Raw genomic sequence first — 21874 nt, forward strand, 5'->3', positions numbered from 1 at the left:
TATGTTTTTTGTAATATATTTCATGTGCCCTTAATGCCCAAGATATTTGTTGACATAGTAATAACACGGAGATGGTTTAAAAAACAGTCTTAAAAATGTTTACTTAGCAGGATTCTCAGTCTAAGCTTGAGAACTCATGCAAATATTCAGTACAACAGAAAAGTATATTTTATCATGCTCTGATGCCTCAAATATATTTATTTGCAAATAACAGCTAGTCCTGGAATGTTGAAGAGCTGAACCCTAATTGGGAGAAAAAAGTTTGGATAGAAAGATTCACAATCCACGGGGCTGTAAAATTAATTAGCTTTTACATCACACTTCTGAAGGATGTGAAAAAAATATTTTGTGGCAATTTGTACATCTGTGGCCGGTGATATAATTTAATTAAATTTAGTATAACAGTTAACATGGCAGGAAGATTGTCTTAGAAATCTTCAATGAATTGGTGTTTCTCAAAACCTTGCTGTGTTACAACAGAAATAGATGCTAACAACAGGAAATATCTGGCAAGGAAAAACGTTTTCCTACAGACAGATTTTTAAAACACAATTAAACTGCAAGCTTTTCACTGTAGAATGTATCAGATGTTTCTACAGCCAGATTGCTGTCTCACTCATCCATTTTTGTTGCTGCTTAGAAGCTGCTCTCATTGAACAGCAGCAATAGCAGTGCTTTCACTGAAATCTCTTAAATGTTCAGTCTCCAAGAAGAGTTAATTGGTGTTGCCAGATTACCAGTAATCTCTTCTTTGAAGCACAGTAATAGGCAGAGAAAACACATGCTTGTCATGGGCAGAGTTTAGCAATAAGAAAGAGAATTCAGGTAGTTCAACAGTTCATTTACTGGCCATTCAAAGTTACAGTGGCACTGAAAAAAGTGACTTATAAGTATGACCATTTTTCACCCTTACGACCGTTGCAGCATCTCCTTGGTCATGTGACAAAATTCAGATGCTTGGCAACTGTTTCATATTTATGGCGGTTGCAGGGGTCATGGGATCAACTCTTGCCACCTTCTGACAAGCAAAGTCAATGGGGAAGTCAGATTCACTTTACAATCGTGTTACTAATGTAACAAATGCAATGATTCACTTAACAACTTTGGCAAGAGAAGTCATATAGCGTGGCAAAACTCACTTAACAAATGTTTTATTTAGCAACGTATATTTTGGGCTCAATTGTAGTTGTAAATCGCCAGACCAATCCTTGAATACAGCTCATCTGTCTGGAACCCACACCGCATTTCGGACATAAACACCTTAGAAAATGTCCAGAGATACTTTACTAGAAGAGCCCTCCATTCCTCCAGGCGCAACAGAATACCCTCTGCAACTAGACTTTCAATCCTAGGTTTAGAAAGCTTAGAACTACATCGCCTTAAACACAACCTAAGCATAGCCCATAAAAGCATCTACTACAATGTTCTTCCTGTCAATGACTACCACAACAACACATGAGCACACAACAGATACAAATTTAAAGAAACTGCTGTAAACTCGACTACAGGAAATACGTCTTTAGTAACCAAGTAATTGATGCATGGAACTCAGCAGACTCTGTAGTATCATCACCTAACCCCCAAAACTGTTGACCTCTCCCGCTTCCTAAGAAGCGTGCATAAGTGCAGCAGAATACTTTCCGTTCCCTGTCCTAATGTTTCTCTTTTACTAGTATCATGTATATAAATATTATTATATCTTTGCATATCACTAATACATACTTGACAAAACAAACAAACAAACAAACAAATTGATGACTATTTATATGAGCCTTCTTTTGCACAACTGCAAGAAGAGGTGAAAACCTAGTTGGCCCTTTTAAAAATGTGTTAAAGCAGAAAATTAAACTTCCATGTTCCAAATGGTCCTGATAGTATTCCCAATACAATGTTTCCCCAAAAATAACGCCCGGGCTTATTTTCTTTTAGGCCCCAAAATAAGCACTAGTCTTTTTTTCAGGCAAACATGGTAGTACAGTCAGTTCTCAACTTACAATGATAATAGTGCCCAGAATTATGGTTGTAAATCATGCCAGTCATTAACTGCATCACTATGTGATTTCCTCTGATTTTGCAACATTTTTATAGGGGTTGTTAACAGAGGTTGGTCCCTCCTGATTTGGACCAGAATGGGTAGTAAAAATAGGGACTGGTTCTCTGAATCAACAGCCTGGCCATGCCCCCGAACTCATTCCGCTCGCTGCCCCCAGGGTCGATTCCACTCGCCCGGTCGCTGCTCGCTTGCCCTGCCCATCTGCACCATGCTTGCCTTGCCTGCCTCCCCACCCACCTCTCACTGACTCGCTGGCTACCGATTGACCCATCTCTGAGAGCCCTATATATACCATGGTCACCATGTGATCTGGTCTTGCCCTCACATCCTCGCTTGCTTATCTGCATTATTACTGCCTCCTCCTGCGGCTGCCTAAAAGTAAGTACAGTAGTACCTCGTGATACAAACCCCTCGTCATACGAACTTTCTGAGATACGAACCTGGGGTTCGGAAATTTTTTGCCTCTCACTGAACCCAGAAGTTCGGCAAAAGTTTGGGTGGCCATCGAGAAGCCCTGCCGCCCGGCTGTCGCTTTTGAAACAGCCGGGGCCTTCTCGGCGTTCTCCCGAATGCTGAACCCAGAAGTTCGGCAAAAGTTCGGGTTCGGCGTTCGGGTTTGGGAGGACGCCGAGAAGCCCCGCCACCTGGCTGTCAGCTTTGCAAAAGAGCCGCAGAGCTGTCGGCCAGTCGGGAGGCTCTAACGGAGGTGGGGAATCCCAATAAGGAATTCCATGGGCGGAGCTTTGACGTCACGAAGACGTCCTTCCTGGCCAGCCGAAATGTGGACTCCAGGGGGGTGGATTCTAGGGTTCATATAGGACAGTGATGGCAATCTTATGTCACAGGTGCCACAGGTGGCATGCGGAGCCATATCTGCCGGCACATGAGCCATTGCCCTAGCTCAGCTCTGGGAGGGATTTTTTGGGTTCTTGGGGGGGGGGTTCCAGAGGCTTCCTTGGGTGAAAAATGGGCCTACCGCGCCCACCAGAAGTTGGGAAATGGGCTGTTTCTGGCCTCCAAAGAGCCTCAAGGTGGGGGGAGGAGAGACAATTTTCACCCTCCTCAGGCATTGAATTATGGGTGTGGGCACTCGCACAGGCGCAATAATGTGGGTGCATGCATTTTTGGCACTATGGCAAAAACGGTTTGCCATCACTGATATAGAGTATTAAGAAAGAGAAAGAAAGAGAATCAATCAATCAATCAATCAATGGAAAAAGAAAGAAAAAGAAAAAGAGGAAGAAAGGGAGAAAGAGAGAAGAAAGAGAAGGAAAGAAAGAACAAGGAAGGAAGGAAGGAAGGAAGGAAGGAAGGAAGGAAGGAAGGAAGGAAGGAAGGAAGGAAGGAAGGGGTAAAGAAAGAGAATGGTATAGTTTGGATATTCAGTAGTAGTAAATAAATAGGGAAATTGTATCTCATTGAGGCCTTTGAGACGCAGAGAGACCAGGCATTCTAACCCTAACCCTTAATGTGAGTGACAGCATGTTGGCCTCGCCCACCCAGTCACATGACCATCAAATCACGTCTATCCAGTTACAAGACCACAAAGCCACCCCCACCAATTCACATGATCATGAAGCCACACCCATAAAATAAGCCACGGCCACAGAACTGGTAGTAAAAAAAATTAGAACCTACCCTGGTTGTTAAAAGAATCACTGTGGTTGTTAACCAGATGCAGCACATAAAGCGAATCCACTGTCTGCAATGGCTGTTTGTTATTAGAAACTAGAAATAAATGCCAGTTTCCAGCAAAAAATTACATAAATCTACAAATGGCCATAAATGCAGGCTGGTTGCTGTGAGTCTAAAAGGCAATGACATTACTGCAGGGGGGGGGCAGTTATAAGAGGCTGATCATAACTACAAATCGTCACTAAAGTGACTCGTTATAAATGCAGAACTACCTGTATTGCAAAAAATGGCATATCAAAGTTTCTATAGCAGTCGTAAAGGAAGACATCAAGAAACCACTACAATTTTTTTTTAATCCCCATTCCATTGGGCAACAGGTGAACCCTTAGCTTATCCTAAAAGTTCAACTCAATAATAACTTTTGGAGGAGCAGACAGTGCTCTGTTACTTTACTATATTCACTATATTTTTCAGGCCTAAGGCTAGAATGGATAAGATTTGAAGTGCTCTTATGATTGCCAATGGTAGTAGCACGTACCTGAATATATTTCATTTTTAAAACCACTCTTGCGTTCTTTCCATGCCTTGATGTTTCCTTTCCTAGAGTACTGGATTGAATGAAATTGAAATTCAATCCAGATAAGCCTAAAATACAACCAATTTGGGGATACAGGTTGCCAGAGGCCTGGGGTGAATAAATGGTTAGATTTTCTAATAGGCCTTTCAATCCATCTTTCGGAATGACTGCTCTATTGGTTTTCACAGAGGGTAAACAGATTTATTGTATGCCATCTTGGGCTTCTCTGTAATTTTTAGTGAATATTTACTAGATTTTTACTTTTCCCTGTACATTAAACTAGTGGACCAAAGTAGAATAAATAGAGATGAGCTGTGGATTAAATGCCATCTGGAATTTGGAATGGTGGAAATCTTTAAAATTAAACATCCACACACCAGTCCACAGAGAGGGGCAGCATACAAGTCCAATTAATAAATAAATTGTACAAATTGCAGTTGTCATCTTATTGTTACAATTATTGACTGACTGCACAATACTTAGGAGTTCTTCTGATTGTCATTTGATTCAGGATGGACTAACCCACATCAATTCCTATAGTGAGGTATAGGAGAGATAATTTACTTTGAGGTAAGTTGTTACATGTCTCTTGTCTTCATATTCTTATAACAAGGCTTTGAATTTGCAAATATTGTCACTCATAAAAGATAAAATTGCTTATAAGTATTATAAAAACACATAAAAAACCCACACACATATTTTTAAACCCACATTTTTTATAATTAATTTTTATGTATTTTGTGAAAGGATTGAAATTTATGTTTCAAGGAATACAGGCCGTGCCATTATTCTAGCTTATAAAGTATTATAAATTATAATTGCAAATTCTTCTTCCAAATGCAATAGCAAAATCATTTTAAACTATTTTAAATTCAGTCTAAGTAGTATACAGTAATGCTTTTAGATTATAATGCTAATACTGTATTACTGTTTGGTAATATAAAAGCTATTATAGTCCTCCGTTCCTCTGCTCTAAGCAAAATACCTTATCCTACCAGACTTGAAATTTTGGTCTTAGGTAGCTTAGAGCTACGTTGCCTTCGGTATGATCTAAATGTAGTTCACAAAATCATCTATCACAATGTCCTACCTGTCAATGAATACTTCAGCTTCAACCGCAATAATACACGAGCACACAATAGATTCAACTCAATGTAAACCACTCCAAACTCGATTGCAGAAAATACGACTTCAGCAATAGAGTGATCAATGCCTGAAATGCACTACATGATTCTGTGGTTTCTTCCCCAAACCCCCAAAATTTTAACATTAGATTGTCTACAGTCAACCTCACCCCATTCCTAAAGGTCTGTAAGGGGTGTGTACAAGCACACCATTGTGCCTACTGCCCCTGTCTTACTGTACTATTGTCCTAATTTATCTGTGCCTATTTTGCTTATGTTTATGTTTACAGTATACCAACACCTGCTAACTTGTACATGTATTTGACAAAAAAACAAACAAATATACTGCTCAAAAAAATAAAGGGAACACTCAAATGACACATCCTAGATCTGAATTGTTCTGTCTGGGTCCCCCCAGACACCAACACCAACCAAAAAGAGTAGCCAGACACACTGGTAAAAAGCAAAGGCAGTTTATATACTTGAAAGCAAACACAGGTAACAAAAACTGTTCTTACAGACAGGAACACTATGAAGCTTCACGGAGGTTTCACGAAGGCCAGGCAATAAAACAGGATTCTTGCTGGCAAAAACAACTCTGGAGATAATAAAACCCACGCCTCCCCCAAGTCTTCCAGGCTTCTAGGCCACAAGCCAAGATCAGAGACGCCAAGAATCGAAGCAAGGTCACAGTACTCCCAGTTGATAACTCTCCACAAGACTGTAAGGGCGGGCCTGCCTTTTCAACCCTGCTGAGGAGAACCACACCCAAACCCAGCTGTTGCCAATTCAGGGATGGAAATACCTTTCTAATTGGCCCCTTCTTTGAGCTGCCCGTCTCTGCCTCATGTCTATTATAGCCTGTGCGTCGTCATCCAATGAATCCAGGCTACTAGCTGGGGAGAGCCCCCCCCCGGGGGTCTCAGGCTGCTCTCCCTCCTCCTCCTCCTGACGTTCCTCTCCCCCATCTGCCTGGTCCTCCCCCTCCTGGTCACTGTCCTCCTCCACTGGGCATGGATCCGGCAGAGCTCCAGCCGGTCCCTGAGGAGCCTCACGCTGAATCACATGAATGAATGAAATATTCGCATTGAATACTTTGTTCTGTACAAAGTTGAATGTGTACAACAGCAAGTGAAATTGATTGTCAGTCAGTGTTGCTTCCTAGGTGGACAGTTTGATTTCACAGAAGTTTGGTTTACATGGAGTTATATGTATTGTTTAAGTGTTCCATTTATTTTTTTGAGCAGTGTATATGCTGGGATCATTTTAGCGACTTCTACTACTCTAATGTCATGCAAGCCGGCAAATGGATAAGAATTGCTAAAAATGCCCATTGTTCATTAATGAATTAAGCTAATTACAACACAATTTTATTTGATCTAAAAATACACATGGGAATTATTTGTGAAAAAAAGTTTATTAAAGTGTTCTTTGGATGAATTGTGAAGTAACAGAACAAGGGACCCAGTTAGATTTCCTGTTTTGCTTTTGTACTGATATTGCAGCATGGCTACACAATGTATAAACTTAATATCACTACTAATTATCCAATCATCTCTATTTATCCAAGTGGAGAGAAAGGGCCAGCTCAAGGTAGTGGGTGTCAGAGGCAAAGAATAATATGCCACAGAAAATAACAGTATTAATATTTAAGTCTTTTTAAGCCATGTCCTGGGACAATATTCTCTGCTGCCCTGCATCAGTGCTTTCCTGTTCTTAGTAACTAAATTTTCATCAAAATATAGAGTTAAGTAATATATAGCAATAATAGAATAGAATTCTTTATAATATGTGCAGAACACACAGAAATTGCAACTCTTCCCAATCCCATCAACTATTAGATCAAATATCTGACCTATACATTTCATCTAAACAACCACTTAATCATTTAATAGCATATTAAATGGAAACACGCATCCAGTCTAATAAAACCAGTCTATTGACAGAATCATACAAGTTTATTTAGCTAACATGTCTCAAAATATAGAAAAAAGCTGGGAGAAAGAGAGCTGTTCCAAATGCCCAGAAACATCTCCCTAGATTGATCAAAGAAGTCCATGGGGTAGATATGTGTGTATGTGTATCGGTTGGTTGAATGCGAACAGAACTCTAACATTCTGGACAATTCTCAGTATTTTGAACCTATAGTTCTATTCAGCCACATACTTCACAACCCAGGACGTTTTTGACCTATGATATTTTGGCCACATGTTGGAGTGTTTGCCATCTCCTTGCAAAAATACCTTTGATTATTCTCAACCATATTGAAAGGGAATTAACAATAAGTGATTAGAGTTTATTGCCTTTCATTATCAACCAATCAGCTGCAATTCTTAGGCTGAGGCTAAAAAATCTTTTAAGTAGTTCATTTTAGCTGGTAGAAAATGAATCCAAATAATTACTTGGAAAATAGTCCTTCTGACATCTTATGTAATGTATGAGGAAACAGAATTGTGATAGTCTTTTCAAATAACTGCTGGCTCATTTCATCAGCAGGCAGATGGAAAATAAAAGTTATTTTTCATGAACTGCCAGTTAATACTTTTTAAAAATCACTTTATGAAGAATTTTTTAATTAACATTTTTGCAAACTATCAAGAAAGATTACATTAAATGTTAAAATAATCATACCACCTAGTGAAAGCAAAAATAAAATAAAAAGAAAAGAAAAAATTCTGCTCATGCCAACTTAGAAAGGGCTATGATTTGACAGAAAAAACACATAACACTTCCCTAGGATGAGATCCTGTGGCCTAGAGGTTAATTCTTTGCCTTACGGCTGAAGGTTCAAATCCCAGTGAGGGTATGGCTAGCTGATGAGAGGTAACAGAACATAGATATAGATCTATACTAGTCTCCCTTCATTTTCAATTCAGCAAAAATATGTTACACACACACACACATACATACACAGTATTATAAAATGGAGAACAATGAAATATATTTTTATATACTATGGTACATTTTGTTAGGAATAGTTTCTCATACAGATACAGTATATAACACTAATTTTCAAAATAATTGATATGTCATTGTTTCTAAGATTATGGCTGAATGCACAGTCATTGTTTGTTTGTTTGTTTATTAATTATTTGGATTTCTAGGCTGCCCTTCTATGTAGATTCAGGGTGGCTTACAAAACACGAATAAATACAAATAGAACATAAAAGAAACCCAAATGTTAAAACACATCTAAATCTAATATAAAAACCTTAGTTATTAAAAAACAATCATCCATCATTCATTCCATCACGATTATACATGATTGTGTATAATGATACATGATTAATACAAGGAAAAATACTGAGACCTAAGAGTATGCTGATAATTCATATTGCATTTGCTGAAAGGATTAGCCCATGACATCATTGTAATCTGGGGGACACCGAGTTAGGGGCTCATTTCATGTCCTGGTAAATGTGTCCACCAAAATGGTACGTATCTACTGTATCTACTTGAATACATGCTTTCAAATTTCTAAACTGGCAGGAGTTGAAGCGACTGACTGGAGATCACCATTTGCATTTCAAATGCAGGTTTGCTGCTACTCAACCCAGTATCATAATACATGAGCCACTCTGCTACTGTTGCTGGTAATTGAAATATATAGAATATCCTCAATGTTAAATACATTAGAAATACTATATTCACTTGCCCTTTCCTATAATTCTACTTGTACTAAGGAAGATGTTCCTTCAAAAAAATAAAGTAAGTTATAATATACCCTGAGAAAACCTAATCACTATCTCCAAAATTATTCATTTCTCAGAACTTTAATAAATATTCTTATGCCAACTTCAGAAAGTATTAAGAATGCCATAATTATTCAACTACTAAACATTCCCAAGAATAAGCCATTACAATGATTTTTAAATGAAGTAACACTGACTCACAGAAAAACACTATCAAAGTATGCAAAATTCAAAAATTCTCTATTAAGTGAACCTTTGGACAGATTTTAAAGGACTTAAAATAAACGTCCACTAAATAAAGAACAAAAAATAATGATTATAGATTATTGTGTTATAATCTGTAGGTAGAACTATAGCATTTTTTCTTCCCAGTTTGTATGAATGACTAGAAAACAGATTTACTTTCCTGAAATTATTTGGTAACATTATTATTCATAGGAAATTTTGAAACTCACTTTAGTCTCCAAGGATGTGAAGGGTGTACAAAGAGCAATACCAGCACAGCCAATATAAACAATACAAATAAAACAATAAAATTATTCCACAGAATTGGGAATATTAGTTTGAAATTATGCCAGAATGTTTAGGATTAATTTATATAATAAGGCTCAGCTCCTTATTCTCTGTTTTGATTCCTGAGATATGTTTACTATTTTTGTTGCTGTAAAAGCACTAGAAATAAGGAACAGTCAAATAATTATATAATTGAACCTGTTCCAGAGAAATGTCTTTAACTAAGATGTATATAACATGTATTTGCAAATTTATGTGCTGCTCCTTCCCTCATTTGTTTCTCAATGAGATGTAAATAATTATGAAAGTCTTCAAATTTATGATAGTTAATTATGATTACTATTGTCAGAACAGTCAATCTTAAGCCAATTTCAAACCATAATTTCATTTCTCACTTAGGATGCAATATGACTCTAAAGACATCCTTAGTAGTGTTGTTTGCAAACAATTAAACCCAACTGGTAGAGGTAATGATGGCCATACAAATACAGAGCAAATCTGAAATTCATACCTGAGCAATGGCTGCTTGGGATAAGAAGGCTGATCACTGTTTTGGGCTGTTTGAGGCTTTTTTGTGACTTGTTTATAAATATTTCTTGCAGTCACTCCAATCCAAAGCATTGTAGAAAGTGTGGAATAATGCAGTACAATACCAACCTAAAATAAAATGGTGAAAAATAGAAAGGCTCAGCACAGGGACACAAAAATAAAGCATATTATCATTATTCTTTTTTGTTCATATTGTCAAATATAAGCCTTTTGCTAAAGGAAATGCATTTGGGGGTGTTTTAAGTATTCTGCTGCCTTTCCAGGCTCTAATCAGTGTGTAAGAAAATGAAAAGAAAGATAAAATAAGGTTTGTTTCTCAATATAAGGTGGTGTTTACTATTGTTGATACCTGGAAAAATAGGGCTTTAATAAAAAGACAACATATAAATGTCTCCTCCCTCTTTGTTGAAAAATGGGTTGCTTATGTTTAAAACACACAATGGACAATGCTTTTAGTTCTTTGTTAGAATCTCTATTCCCAGTGTGCCCAGATGTTTTGTTTAGATAAATAATCCTGCTTCAACAATGTGTATGTTTCAAAAACAATGGAGAAAACAGTGAAGTAACAATCATCAGCACCCCTAAAACCCGCTTCCTCATCCATTACACAATTGAACCATAAATGTATCCAAAAGTGGAGCTTGCTGTATACAGGTCAAAATTCCCTAATAAGACTTACGCAGAATTTTTCCACATTTGATTAGAAGACTCTAGTTCAATTGAGACTTTTTGAGGTACAAAACATTACTGCATATTAGGAAGCTGCTAATTTTCCCTGTATATCTTGGCCCTTAAGTTGGGTTACTGTTAATAATTGGCATAACTGATAACTCTATCCTGAGAATCTCTTGCTCTCAGTTTAACTCCCACACTATACACACATTTTATTCTATGTAAATATTTCATTTGTTCCTTGTCCTCCTGCTATAGAAATATATAGCGGTACCCTGCCAACATTGATGCTTTGTACTAAATTAGAAAGGAATTAGGCAATATGATTATGTTTTTTAATATATGAGAGATATTAAGTTTATATCTTGAAATGTATCATAAGCTCTGTTTACCACCTGCTGTCCTATCTGGAGAAGGATTGCCATGTTATTGCTTTATGTGAATCACATTGATGAAATCTTTTCTGTATTTAATGGAAATTTGCAGATTTGCAAGTAGTAATACCTCATGATACGAACTTAATTGGTGCAAGGAGGAGGTTCGTAAGACGAAAGGTTCGTAAGACGAAACATTGTTTCCCATAGGAAACAATGTAAAGTCAATTAATCCGTGCAACCAAAAAAACCCCCCCCAAAAAACGGCTTTCCGGCTGTTTTAAAAGGTCGCAGCCGGCCTGGGGTGCTGGCAAGCCCCCCAGGCCGGCTGCGACCTTTTAAAACACCCACGCTCTTCCCTCACCCCCGCCCCCGCAAGGCATCGCAGCGACAAGCAGGTTTTTCCAACGCGGGTCTTATGCGCCCGAGCCGCGTTTCCCCCCACGTCCGGGCCCACGCACCTGTTCCAGCGGGCTATTTTCCGCCGGTAGTAACGCAGCGCCTCCTGCCCGTTGAGCAGCTTCTCGGCCGGCCTCTCGGGGGTGCTGTAGAGCGGGTGCGCGAATAGCCTCCTCAGCTTGGAGTGGGGGGGCCTGTCTGCTCAGGTTGGCGGGTGGCCGAGTCCGGAGCTTTGGACCGGCGGCGACGGCGGCTTCTTCGGCGGGGCAGGAGCAGCGGGGCTCAGCCGTCTCCGTGGCCGGACCGAGGCGCCGCCTCATTTGGGGCCAGAGGTGGAAGTAGAAATCGGCGCTGAGCAGCGCCCCGAGAAGCAGCAGAATGAGCAGCCGGTCGCGCCGGGTCCCCAGCATGGTCAGCGCCGGCGGCTGGGCGAGAAGCAGGCCGGGCGCGAAGGCAGCGGCGCACGGGCGATGCCGGGCCGTGGGTGGGAAAGGAAGGCGAGCCACGCGCCTGTTTGGCCGCGAGAGCCCGGGCGAGTCCCGGCAGGGCCTCTGCCCCGCTGCCGCCGCAGGAGCAGGTGGGGGAAGCCGAGGCAAGGGAAGCAGCAGGCAGCGCCCCGCTTGTGGCCGAGAGGCGACCGGCTGCATCTTTGCCCGGTGGCCTCTCCCGAGTAGGCAGACCGTGCCGCCTCTGGAAGGATGGACGCGTTGGGCGTTTGTTTGCATCACGTGATTGACCGGGTGAAATAAAAGATCTAAAAACCCCTTGTCTCCCCAACCCGGATTTTTAGATCTTTTATTTCACCCGGTCAATCACGAGATGCAAACAAACGCCCAACGTGTCCGAAAGCCAGAGACTTTGGCTAGAGGTCTCTCCGACGAGCTCCGGTTCTCGTCGGAGAGACCGCTTGCCAAAGTCTCTGGCTTTCGGACACGTTGGGCGTTTGTTTGCATCTCGATTGACCGGGTGAAATAAAAGATCTAAAAATCCCTTGTCTCCCCAACCCGTATTCAATCCGGGTTGGGGAGACAAGGGATTTTTAGATCTTTTATTTCACCCGGTCAATCACGAGATGCAAACAAACGCCCAACGTGTCCGAAAGCCAGAGACTTTGGCAAGCGGTCTCTCCGACGAGAACCGGAGCTCGTCGGAGAGACCTCTAGCCAAAGTCTCTGGCTTTCGGACACGTTGGGTGTTTGTTTGCATCTCGTGATTGACCGGGTGAAATAAAAGATCTAAAAATCCCTTGTCTCCCCAACCCATATTCAATCTGGGTTGGGGAGACAAGGGATTTTTAGATCTTTTATTTCACCCGGTCAATCACGAGATGCAAACAAACGCCCAACGTGTCCGAAAGCCAGAGACTTTGGCAAGCGGTCTCTCCGACGAGAACCGGAGCTCGTCGGAGAGACCTCTAGCCAAAGTCTCTGGCTTTCGGACACGTTGGGCGTTTGTTTGCATCTCGTGATTGACCGGGTGAAATAAAAGATCTAAAAATCCCTTGTCTCCCCAACCCATATTCAATCCGGGTTGGGGAGACAAGGGATTTTTAGATCTTTTATTTCACCCGGTCAATCACGAGATGCAAACAAACGCCCAACGTGTCCGAAAGCCAGAGACTTTGGCAAGCGGTCTCTCCGACGAGAACCGGAGCTCGTCGGAGAGACCTCTAGCCAAAGTCTCTGGCTTTCGGACACGTTGGGCGTTTGTTTGCATCTCGTGATTGACCGGGTGAAATAAAAGATCTAAAAATCCGGGTTGGGGAGACAAGGGATTTTTAGATCTTTTATTTCACCCGGTCAATCACGTGATGCAAACAAACGCCCAACGCGTCCATCCTTCCAGAGGCGGCACGGTCTGCCTACTCGGGAGAGGCCACCGGGCAAAGATGCAGCCGGTCGCCTCTCGGCCACAAGCGGGGCGCTGCCTGCTGCTTCCCTTGCCTCGGCTTCCCCCACCTGCTCCTGCGGCGGCAGCGGGGCAGAGGCCCTGCCGGGACTCGCCCGGGCTCTCGCGGCCAAACAGGCGCGTGGCTCGCCTTCCTTTCCCACCCACGGCCCGGCATCGCCCGTGCGCCGCTGCCTTCGCGCCCGGCCTGCTTCTCGCCCAGCCGCCGGCGCTGACCATGCTGGGGACCCGGCGCGACCGGCTGCTCATTCTGCTGCTTCTCGGGGCGCTGCTCAGCGCCGATTTCTACTTCCACCTCTGGCCCCAAATGAGGCGGCGCCTCGGTCCGGCCACGGAGACGGCTGAGTCCCGCTGCTCCTGCCCCGCCGAAGAAGCCGCCGTCGCCGCCGGTCCAAAGCTCCGCACTCGGCCGCCCGCCAACCTGAGCAGCCAGGCCCCCCCACTCCAAGCTGAGGAGGCTATTCGCGCACCCTCTCTACAGCACCCCCGAGAGACCGGCCGAGAAGCTGCTCAACGGGCAGGAGGCGCTGCGTTACTACCGGCGGAAAATAGCCCACTGGAACAGGTGCGTGGGCCCGGATGTGGGGGGAGACCCGGCTCGGGCGCATAAGACCCGCGTCGGAAAAACCCGCTTGTCGCTGCGATGCCTTGCGGGGGCGGGGGTGAGGGAAGAGCGTGGGTGTTTTAAAAGGTCGCAGCCGGCCTGGGGGGCTTGCCAGCACCCCCCCACACCCGGGTTCGGGGTGCGGGGGTTGCTGGCAAGCCCCCCAGGCCAACTGCGACCTTTTAAAACACCCGCGCCGCTTCCCATGTGTCTCCTGGAGCCGAATGCGGAAGTTCGGCTTTGCTGTTCAGCTTCAGGCTTTGCTGTTCGGCTCCGGGAGACAGCTGCGAAGCGGCGCGGGTGTTTTAAAAGGTCGCAGTCTGCCTGGGGGGCTTCCCAGCAACCTCCCGAACCGAACCTGGGGTTCAGCAAAATTTTGCCTCGGCGTTCGGGAGGCTTCTGGGAAGCCCCGCCGCCCGGCTGTTACCTTTTAAAACAGCCGCGGGGCTTCCCAGCAGTCTCCGAACGCAGGTTCGTAACTCGAAAAAAGTTCGTAAGAAGAGGCAAAATTTTTCTGAACCCCGGGTTCGTATCACGAGTTGTTCGTAAGACGAGGGGTTCGTATCTTAAGGTACCACTGTATATTTGTTCTGCCGGGCTCTCTGATAGGAGCCTCCCAAAAATTCAAGGGTACAAATTTCAAATACACACACGTTTGAAAATTCAAAACAATGTTCTTTATCACAAAATTCAAAATAAACAAAGCACTCTTTTTATATTGCAAAGAGCACTCTTCCCAAAACAACCGGGTAGTCTGTACAATTTCCCTTAAGCAGTCATTAAGTACTCAGCTAGCAGCTGTGAAGAAACTTCACACCCCTTCTTCTTCCAACGAAGTGAGACACACACACACATTGCTCTGCTTTGGTTTCAAGGGCGTGAAAAAGCAACAAAGTCCAGCAACACAAGATTCCTGACGAACTCCGATCAGATATTCTTCCACAACGGCCAAACCCACATGCTGCTATTTATAGAAGCAGCCCTAATTACTGGAGCCCCACCCAAACACAGGTGGCCTGAAGATAAGGGAGATTGACTGCCTGGGCTGTGTGCCAAGCCCTCCTCTGCCGAGTCACTCCCACCTTCTTCTTCGTCCGAGGAAACTAAACTCTGAACTGATTCTGTCGGCAATAACACAGGCCTGTGACATGTTAAATTTTCCCCTGCATCCACCTCCCCATTCCCTTCTGATGTGAGGCTGGTTTCATCACTTATGAGTTTTTGAAGGTCCCTCAAAATCTGGCTGGGTAATAGACCTGTTACTGTTTTAGCAATAATAGCACTTAGACTTACATACTGCTTCACAGTACTACAGCCCTCTCTAAGCAGTTTACAGAGTCAACATATTGCTCCCAATGAGCTGAACCCAATGAAATTAGTTTTACTAATTATGGAACATGTAACGTAAAATTTAATTTTTGGGGTAAAAAAAAGGCTATATTTTTGTACCATTATTAACATTTATTTCAGTGTACAGTAATTGAAAGACAGGAATGATATTGCTTAAATCCTTATTAGATTTATATGGCTACAATTTATTGACCATAGGACACCACTTGGCAATATGGACTGAATCTCTCGTCTTACTGACCCTTTCTTGTAATATCGAGATAAAAATAAAAGCACATCAAAATATATAATCAAAGATTTTCAAAATAGCCTTCATTATTTTCTATAAAATATATGAAGATGTGATTTACTTTGCAAAAGTATCAGATTTGGGAGTCTAGAATTATAAAAACGGTCCTATAGGAATCCTGGCTCAAAATGAACTAGTCTCCCAAATATAACAAATTTGCAAATATGAAAGGAGACATCTCAGGCTAGTTTCCCTAATTCCTCTGCAATAAAGTGCCTTTAAAAATAAATGCAGTGCAAATCAAACATTACATCGTAATTTAACCTGTCACTCGGCAAACATTTCACTGAAAATAAATCCAGAAAACCTATTTGCAGTAGAGACCCAGTTTAAACCGAATAGTGTATGAATCTGGGGGAGGAAAAATCTGTACTATAGCAGATGGAATTTTGTAACTCTCCAATCACCTTATATAGTTTTTAAAAATATGCAGGAAAAAAATTTTTTTGGGTTAGCAGTAAGAAAATCTCCTCCAACTGCCCTAAAACATCAGCTCTGTTTCTTTTGGTCTGTATATCTGTGCTCAAATAAATCATATGTTCCCCCCAGTTTGCCTCCAGTGAAAAGAATTACGTATAGAAGAATGTCCGCCTTTATATGTTGTATATTATATGTTGTATATTAATTATTAATAATTCTCTCTCCCTCCCCATACCCCAAAGTTTCTCCCACATTGTCACTATTATAATTTTCATCTTCAGAAACTTTTCCAAACTAATCCACCATTATCCATATCAATCCACCCTCAAGAAATCAACCAGAGTTGCTACCAATGGTCCATGTGCTCTTGCATGAACATTCACAATCAGTGTTAGCGCTAAGCTGCCAAACTATTATATCGACAATGTGCCATTCTTTGATTTGATATAATTAAATAGTAGCGACATTATAGTATGAAGCTGAAATTGCTTAGCATCTTAAAGAATGAGCTAGCAGTTCCGAATGGTAGGGAAATGAAATTCCTTGAGTTTCATAGAGCTCTGGTAATTTAATAATATCGATTTCCTGTCTTCTGTTTTAATTCACAGCTAAAATGGAAATAAATAATCTTATTTGTAGATTCATGCAGGGGCAGAGCTGATCAAACTCCACATGTAGAGGATACCCTTGGAAAGGCATTATCAAACATTTATTTGCAGGCCTCAGGAAAAATAACCATTGCTCTCCTGCATTTCCCAGCACAGAATTCATATTTTCAAGCAGCTTTTTGGCATATGTTATTTATTTATATAAAATGGCCATATATTAAACTTAAATAGATTAAATTACTCTTTTGGCAGAATTTTAAAAAATTTCAGGTATGGCAAGTACAAATCATTTCGGGCTTTAAGGAAAGTAAGTAACACTTGGTGTTATACCCAGAAATAAATATAGAAGTTTTAAAATTGGCATTCTATAGGTCAGTGATGGTGAAACCATGGCACGGGTGCCACAAGTGGCACATGGAGCCATATCTGCTGGCACGTGAGCTGTTGCCCTAGCTCAGTTCCTACGTGCATGTGTGTGCCTGCAAGCTGATTTTTTGCTCACACAGAGGCTCTGGGAGGGTGTTTTTGGCTTCCAGAGTACCCCTGAGGAGATGGGGGAGGATGTTTTTACCTTTCCTTGGCTTTAGGTAAGCTTTTGGATCCTGGGGACGGAAAAACACAGGCCTACTGGGCCCACCAGAAGTTGGGAAAGAGGCCATTTTTGGCCTTGAGAGGGCCTCCAGGGGGGCAGAGGAAGCTGTTTTTATCCTCCCCAGGCATTGAATATGGATGTGGGCACTCACACATGCATGATAGCACATGTGCATGGTCTTTTGGCACCCAAGGAAAAAAAGGTTTGCCATCACTGCTATAGGCTCTGCTATAAAAACATAAAATAATAGAGTTTGAAGGGATCTTGGAAGTCTGGTCCAAATCCTGCTTAAGCAGGTTTTGAGGTGTCAAACTCAATTTCATTGAGGACTGCATCAGGATTATGTTTGACCTCAGGGGGCCAGAATGGTCATGGCCAGGATGGGATGGCCAGCTCGACATCAATTGTGTCGGGGGCGCCTGTGGCGGCCCAAGTGCTCTGCCAGAGAAAACAGGCTACCAAGCTGTTTTCAGCTTTAATGGCCTCCTGCAACCCTCTGCCAATGAAAACATAGCTAGGGAGGGCTGCACACAGCCCTCCCGTGCTCAATTTTTACTGGCAAAGACACTATGGACCAATCCTTCACTGTTTCTAGGGCACCCCCCCACCCAAGCCTACAAAAATGGACTACAAAAATGGTGGAAGGTCTTAAGCATAAAACCTATCAGGAAAGACTTAATGAACTCAATCTGTATAGTCTGGAGGACAGAAGGGAAAGGGGGGGACATGATCGAAACATTTGAATTTGATAAAGGATTAAATAAGGTTCAGGAGGGAAGTGTTTTTAATAGGAAAGTGAACACAAGAACAAGGGGGCACAATCTGAGGTTAGTTGAGGGAAAGATCAGAAGCAACATGAGAAAATATTATTTTACTGAAAGAGTAGTAGGTGCTTGGGCCAAACTTCCAGCAGACGTGGTTGGTAAATCCACAGTAACTGAATTTAAACATGCTTGGTATAAACATATATCCATCCTAAGATAAAATACAGGAAATAGTATAAGGGCAGACTAGATGGACCATGAAGTCTTTTTCTGCTGTCAATCTTCTATGTTTCTATGTTTCTAAGCCAGATCTAAGCACACTGTGGGCTGGATCGGGGCCCTGGGCCTTGAGTTTGACAGCCCTGCTCTATACCATTTCAGATAAATGATTGTAGTTGTAGGTGCTCCATCACTGGAGTCTTTTTATTTATTTATTTATTGATTGATTGATTGTTAGAGTTGAAAGGGACCATGAAGGCCATCGAGTTCAACCCCCTGCCCAAGCAGGAACCCTATAGTACACCAGTCAAGTGGCAGTTCAATCTTCTCTTTAAAATGTTCAGAGTGTTGGAGTTCACAACGTCCGCTGGTAGGTTGTTCCATTGATTGATCGCTCTGACCATCAGGAAGTTCCTCCTTATCTCCATGTTGAATCTCTCCTTGGTCAGCTTCCAGCTGTTGTTCCTCGTCTGGCCCTCTGGTGCCCTGAAGAATAAAGTGATCCCCTCCTCTTTGTGACATCCCCTCGTATACTTGTAGACTGCTATCATGTCCGCTCTGGCTCTCCTTTTCTCTAGGCTATCCATGCCCAGTTCCCTCAGCCTCTCTTCGTAAGTCTTGGTTTCCAATCCCTTAATCATCTTGGTTGCTCTTTTTTGCACCTTCTCCAGAGTTTCAATGTCTCTTTTGAAGTGTGGTGACCAGAACTGAATACAGTACTCCAGGTGTGGTTGGACCAGGGCGTAGTAGAGTGGTATTAAGACTTCCCTGGTCTTGGAGTGTATTCCCCTGTTGATGCAGCTTAGGATTGTGTTGGCTTTTTTAGCTACTGCTGCACATTGTTGGCTCATGTTTAGTTGATTGTCCACCAAGACTCCGAGGTCTCTTTCGCAGTCGCTACTGCTAAGAGGGGTTTCTCCCAGGTTGTATGTGTGTCCAGGGTTTTTTCTGCCTAGGTGAAGGACTTTGCTCTTGTCGATGTTAAACATCATTTTGTTGGTGTGGGCCCACTGTGTTAGTCTGTCTAGGTCTTTCTGTAATTTGAGCCTGTCTTCTAGGGTATTGGCTACCCCCGCCAGCTTCGTGTTGTCTGTGAATTTGATCAGTTGCCCTTCTATTCCCTCGTCCAAGTCGTTGATGAAAATGTTTAAGAGCACAGGGCCCAGGATTGAACCCTGTGTTACCCCACTGCCTACATTCTTCCATGTGGATTTGGAACCGCTGAGGACAACTTGTTGGGTGCGGTTTTCTTTCAAAGCCTCCAGTGATGGAGCACTTACAAGTTTTGAAGACAAGCTGTTCCACTGGTTGATTGTTCTCAGTGTCAGGAAATTAGATATTAGATACTCTAGATTCCAGCCTAGACACCATTAACTTTTCAAGTGACAGCAGAAAAAGCCTATGGAGAGTCCATTGCACAAATTATGCCTGGAAGTTGCCAGTGAATTCACCATTGTTAAATGAAGCATACGGGGGCACTTTTTTAGAGGCTGTCAGATATTTAGAGGCAAAAGGCCTTTGATAATTCATTTTATAATACATAGACCTGCATAGTTAGACATTCTATGTCCCATTCCTTTTTTTGGATATTTGAATAAGGTGAGCAGCTCACTTATTTTTTTGTATGCTTGGATGATACAGCCATCTGGGCCTGATTGGTTTTTAGTGTTTCATAACATACTAATCCTAGCTGTACCTAATTAAGTGTAGTATAAACACACCAATAGTTGCTACAAGACTTTCTTTCCCCATCTTTGGTACTACAAAAATACTTTCCTATTGCATCGTTGTTTAGTTCTGGTATTTAAAGAAGAAAAGTTACCATCACAAAAACCTAAGATGCTGGTAAAGAATCTAGTTGCCTTCTATTACATCAGGGGCATCAATCTCACATTGTCATGGCAGTGTCACATGATGTATTGGGACTTCCCCCCCACTTCACTAAACCAGGCAGGGGTGTTGCCAGCGTGGGATGCATCTGGCCTGTGGGCCACAAGTTTGACAGTATTATATGAAGTTCCTGGTGTTTCTTATCTTTCTGCTCCTTATTGTTTTGATGAGGCAAGAAATCATAGGCTGGATTCATGGCTGAAGAAGTCACAATTATCTGTTTTCATATAATACAATATCATTAACCCAAAACCTGGGTTATTTACGGTGTTAATAGACAACCAACCAACCGTCTTACTGCAGTGGCTGAAACCTAATTTCTAACAATTAACCACTTTGTGATTATAATTCTGCTATTGGCATTGCTACTTGAACTGTGTATTGATGACATTTATTATATTTAAACTGTCTACTGGGTAAACTGCTTGAGCATAATTTATTTATGAAAAATGTGATGTATAAAGAAATGACTATTATGATTGAAAATATGAAACTCCAGCAGCAGACACATGCTTCAAGGAGTTAATGCAGTTATTATTCTTTTTATACAACCCTCTCTTCCTGAGGAAACTAAGAAGACATAATAGAATAGAATCACATCATAATAGAAGGGGATCACAGAGTTGGAGGAACCACTTATACACTATCAAATTGAATCCCCTCTCAGGGGGTTCTAAATCTAAATCAAATTCCTAACAAATGGCTACCTGGCTGTTTCATCTAAAGAGGAAGAGCCTCTCTTGTAACTCATTTTGCCATCCAACTATTCTTACTATTTGGAAATATCTTCTAACAATACTTGGAATCTGATTCTCTTCAATCTCCACTTTTATGTTATTAGATTTATATCCTCAAGTCACCCAGTGAGCTTCCCCAGCTGACAGTAGACTAAAACCTTGGACCAGTTGACTATCTTAACTATACTCCAATTATGACATGTGACCTCCCTCTGACCTCCCTCTGAATGGCAAACTTTAAAGTGTTTGAAGGCTGCTATCATATACACCTTTAAAATTATTTTCTTAACTCTAAACATTTTCATTTTCTAAAGACTGAAGACAGTTTTGGGATCGCTCATCCTAACTGCCTATTTTCTAAAATGGTTCTATTTTATCTGAGTTGTTCTTAAGGTACCCACAATGTATCAGAATACTCTGACTAATGCAGAACAAAGTGAAACTATTAATTCCCGTGTTTTAGAAAGAAATGTTTGTTTATCAAGAATTGCAGTTCTTTGCATGGCCATCTGTGAATTCACCGATATGGGTTCTATACCAATACAGTGCCTTCTAAGCTTGCAGAATTGTTTTATGGTAATGATTCTTACATATCCAAGTTCTTGCCCAATTCCTGCCATCCCTAAGACCACCATAGCAGATCCAAAAAATTGGTGAAGTCATCTGAGTGATAAGCTAAGAACATTTATTCATTGGACTTACAGGTTGTTCCAATCAACCTGATTTAAGGCTTTGAACCTTGAGGATGGTGACTTTGGATGCATTGTGTTGAGTGTGATTACTAAAACTAACATCTGGTGAGAACTTCTAGTCATGGAATAGTATCCTTTTACCATTTTAAAAGACCGGAAGCCTTTTCTCTAGGTATAAATAGGACCATGGAGAGCAGCAAAAGGGTATTGTCA

At 41.9% G+C, this 21874-nt stretch overlaps 1 protein-coding gene across 1 annotated transcript in view; it reads right to left on the minus strand.

Moving 5' to 3' along the window:
* ADGRA1 (adhesion G protein-coupled receptor A1) overlaps positions 1-21874 on the minus strand; it is a 549068-nt gene that overhangs the window by 59471 nt on the left and 467723 nt on the right. Inside the window, exon 17 of the mRNA XM_070752445.1 lies at positions 10106-10251. Coding sequence (XP_070608546.1) covers positions 10106-10251 — 146 coding nt within the window. The remainder of the gene's footprint in view (positions 1-10105; positions 10252-21874) is intronic.

The sequence above is a fragment of the Erythrolamprus reginae genome, chromosome 5, assembly GCF_031021105.1.
Source record: "Erythrolamprus reginae isolate rEryReg1 chromosome 5, rEryReg1.hap1, whole genome shotgun sequence".
In the NCBI taxonomy this organism is placed as follows: domain Eukaryota; kingdom Metazoa; phylum Chordata; class Lepidosauria; order Squamata; family Dipsadidae; genus Erythrolamprus; species Erythrolamprus reginae.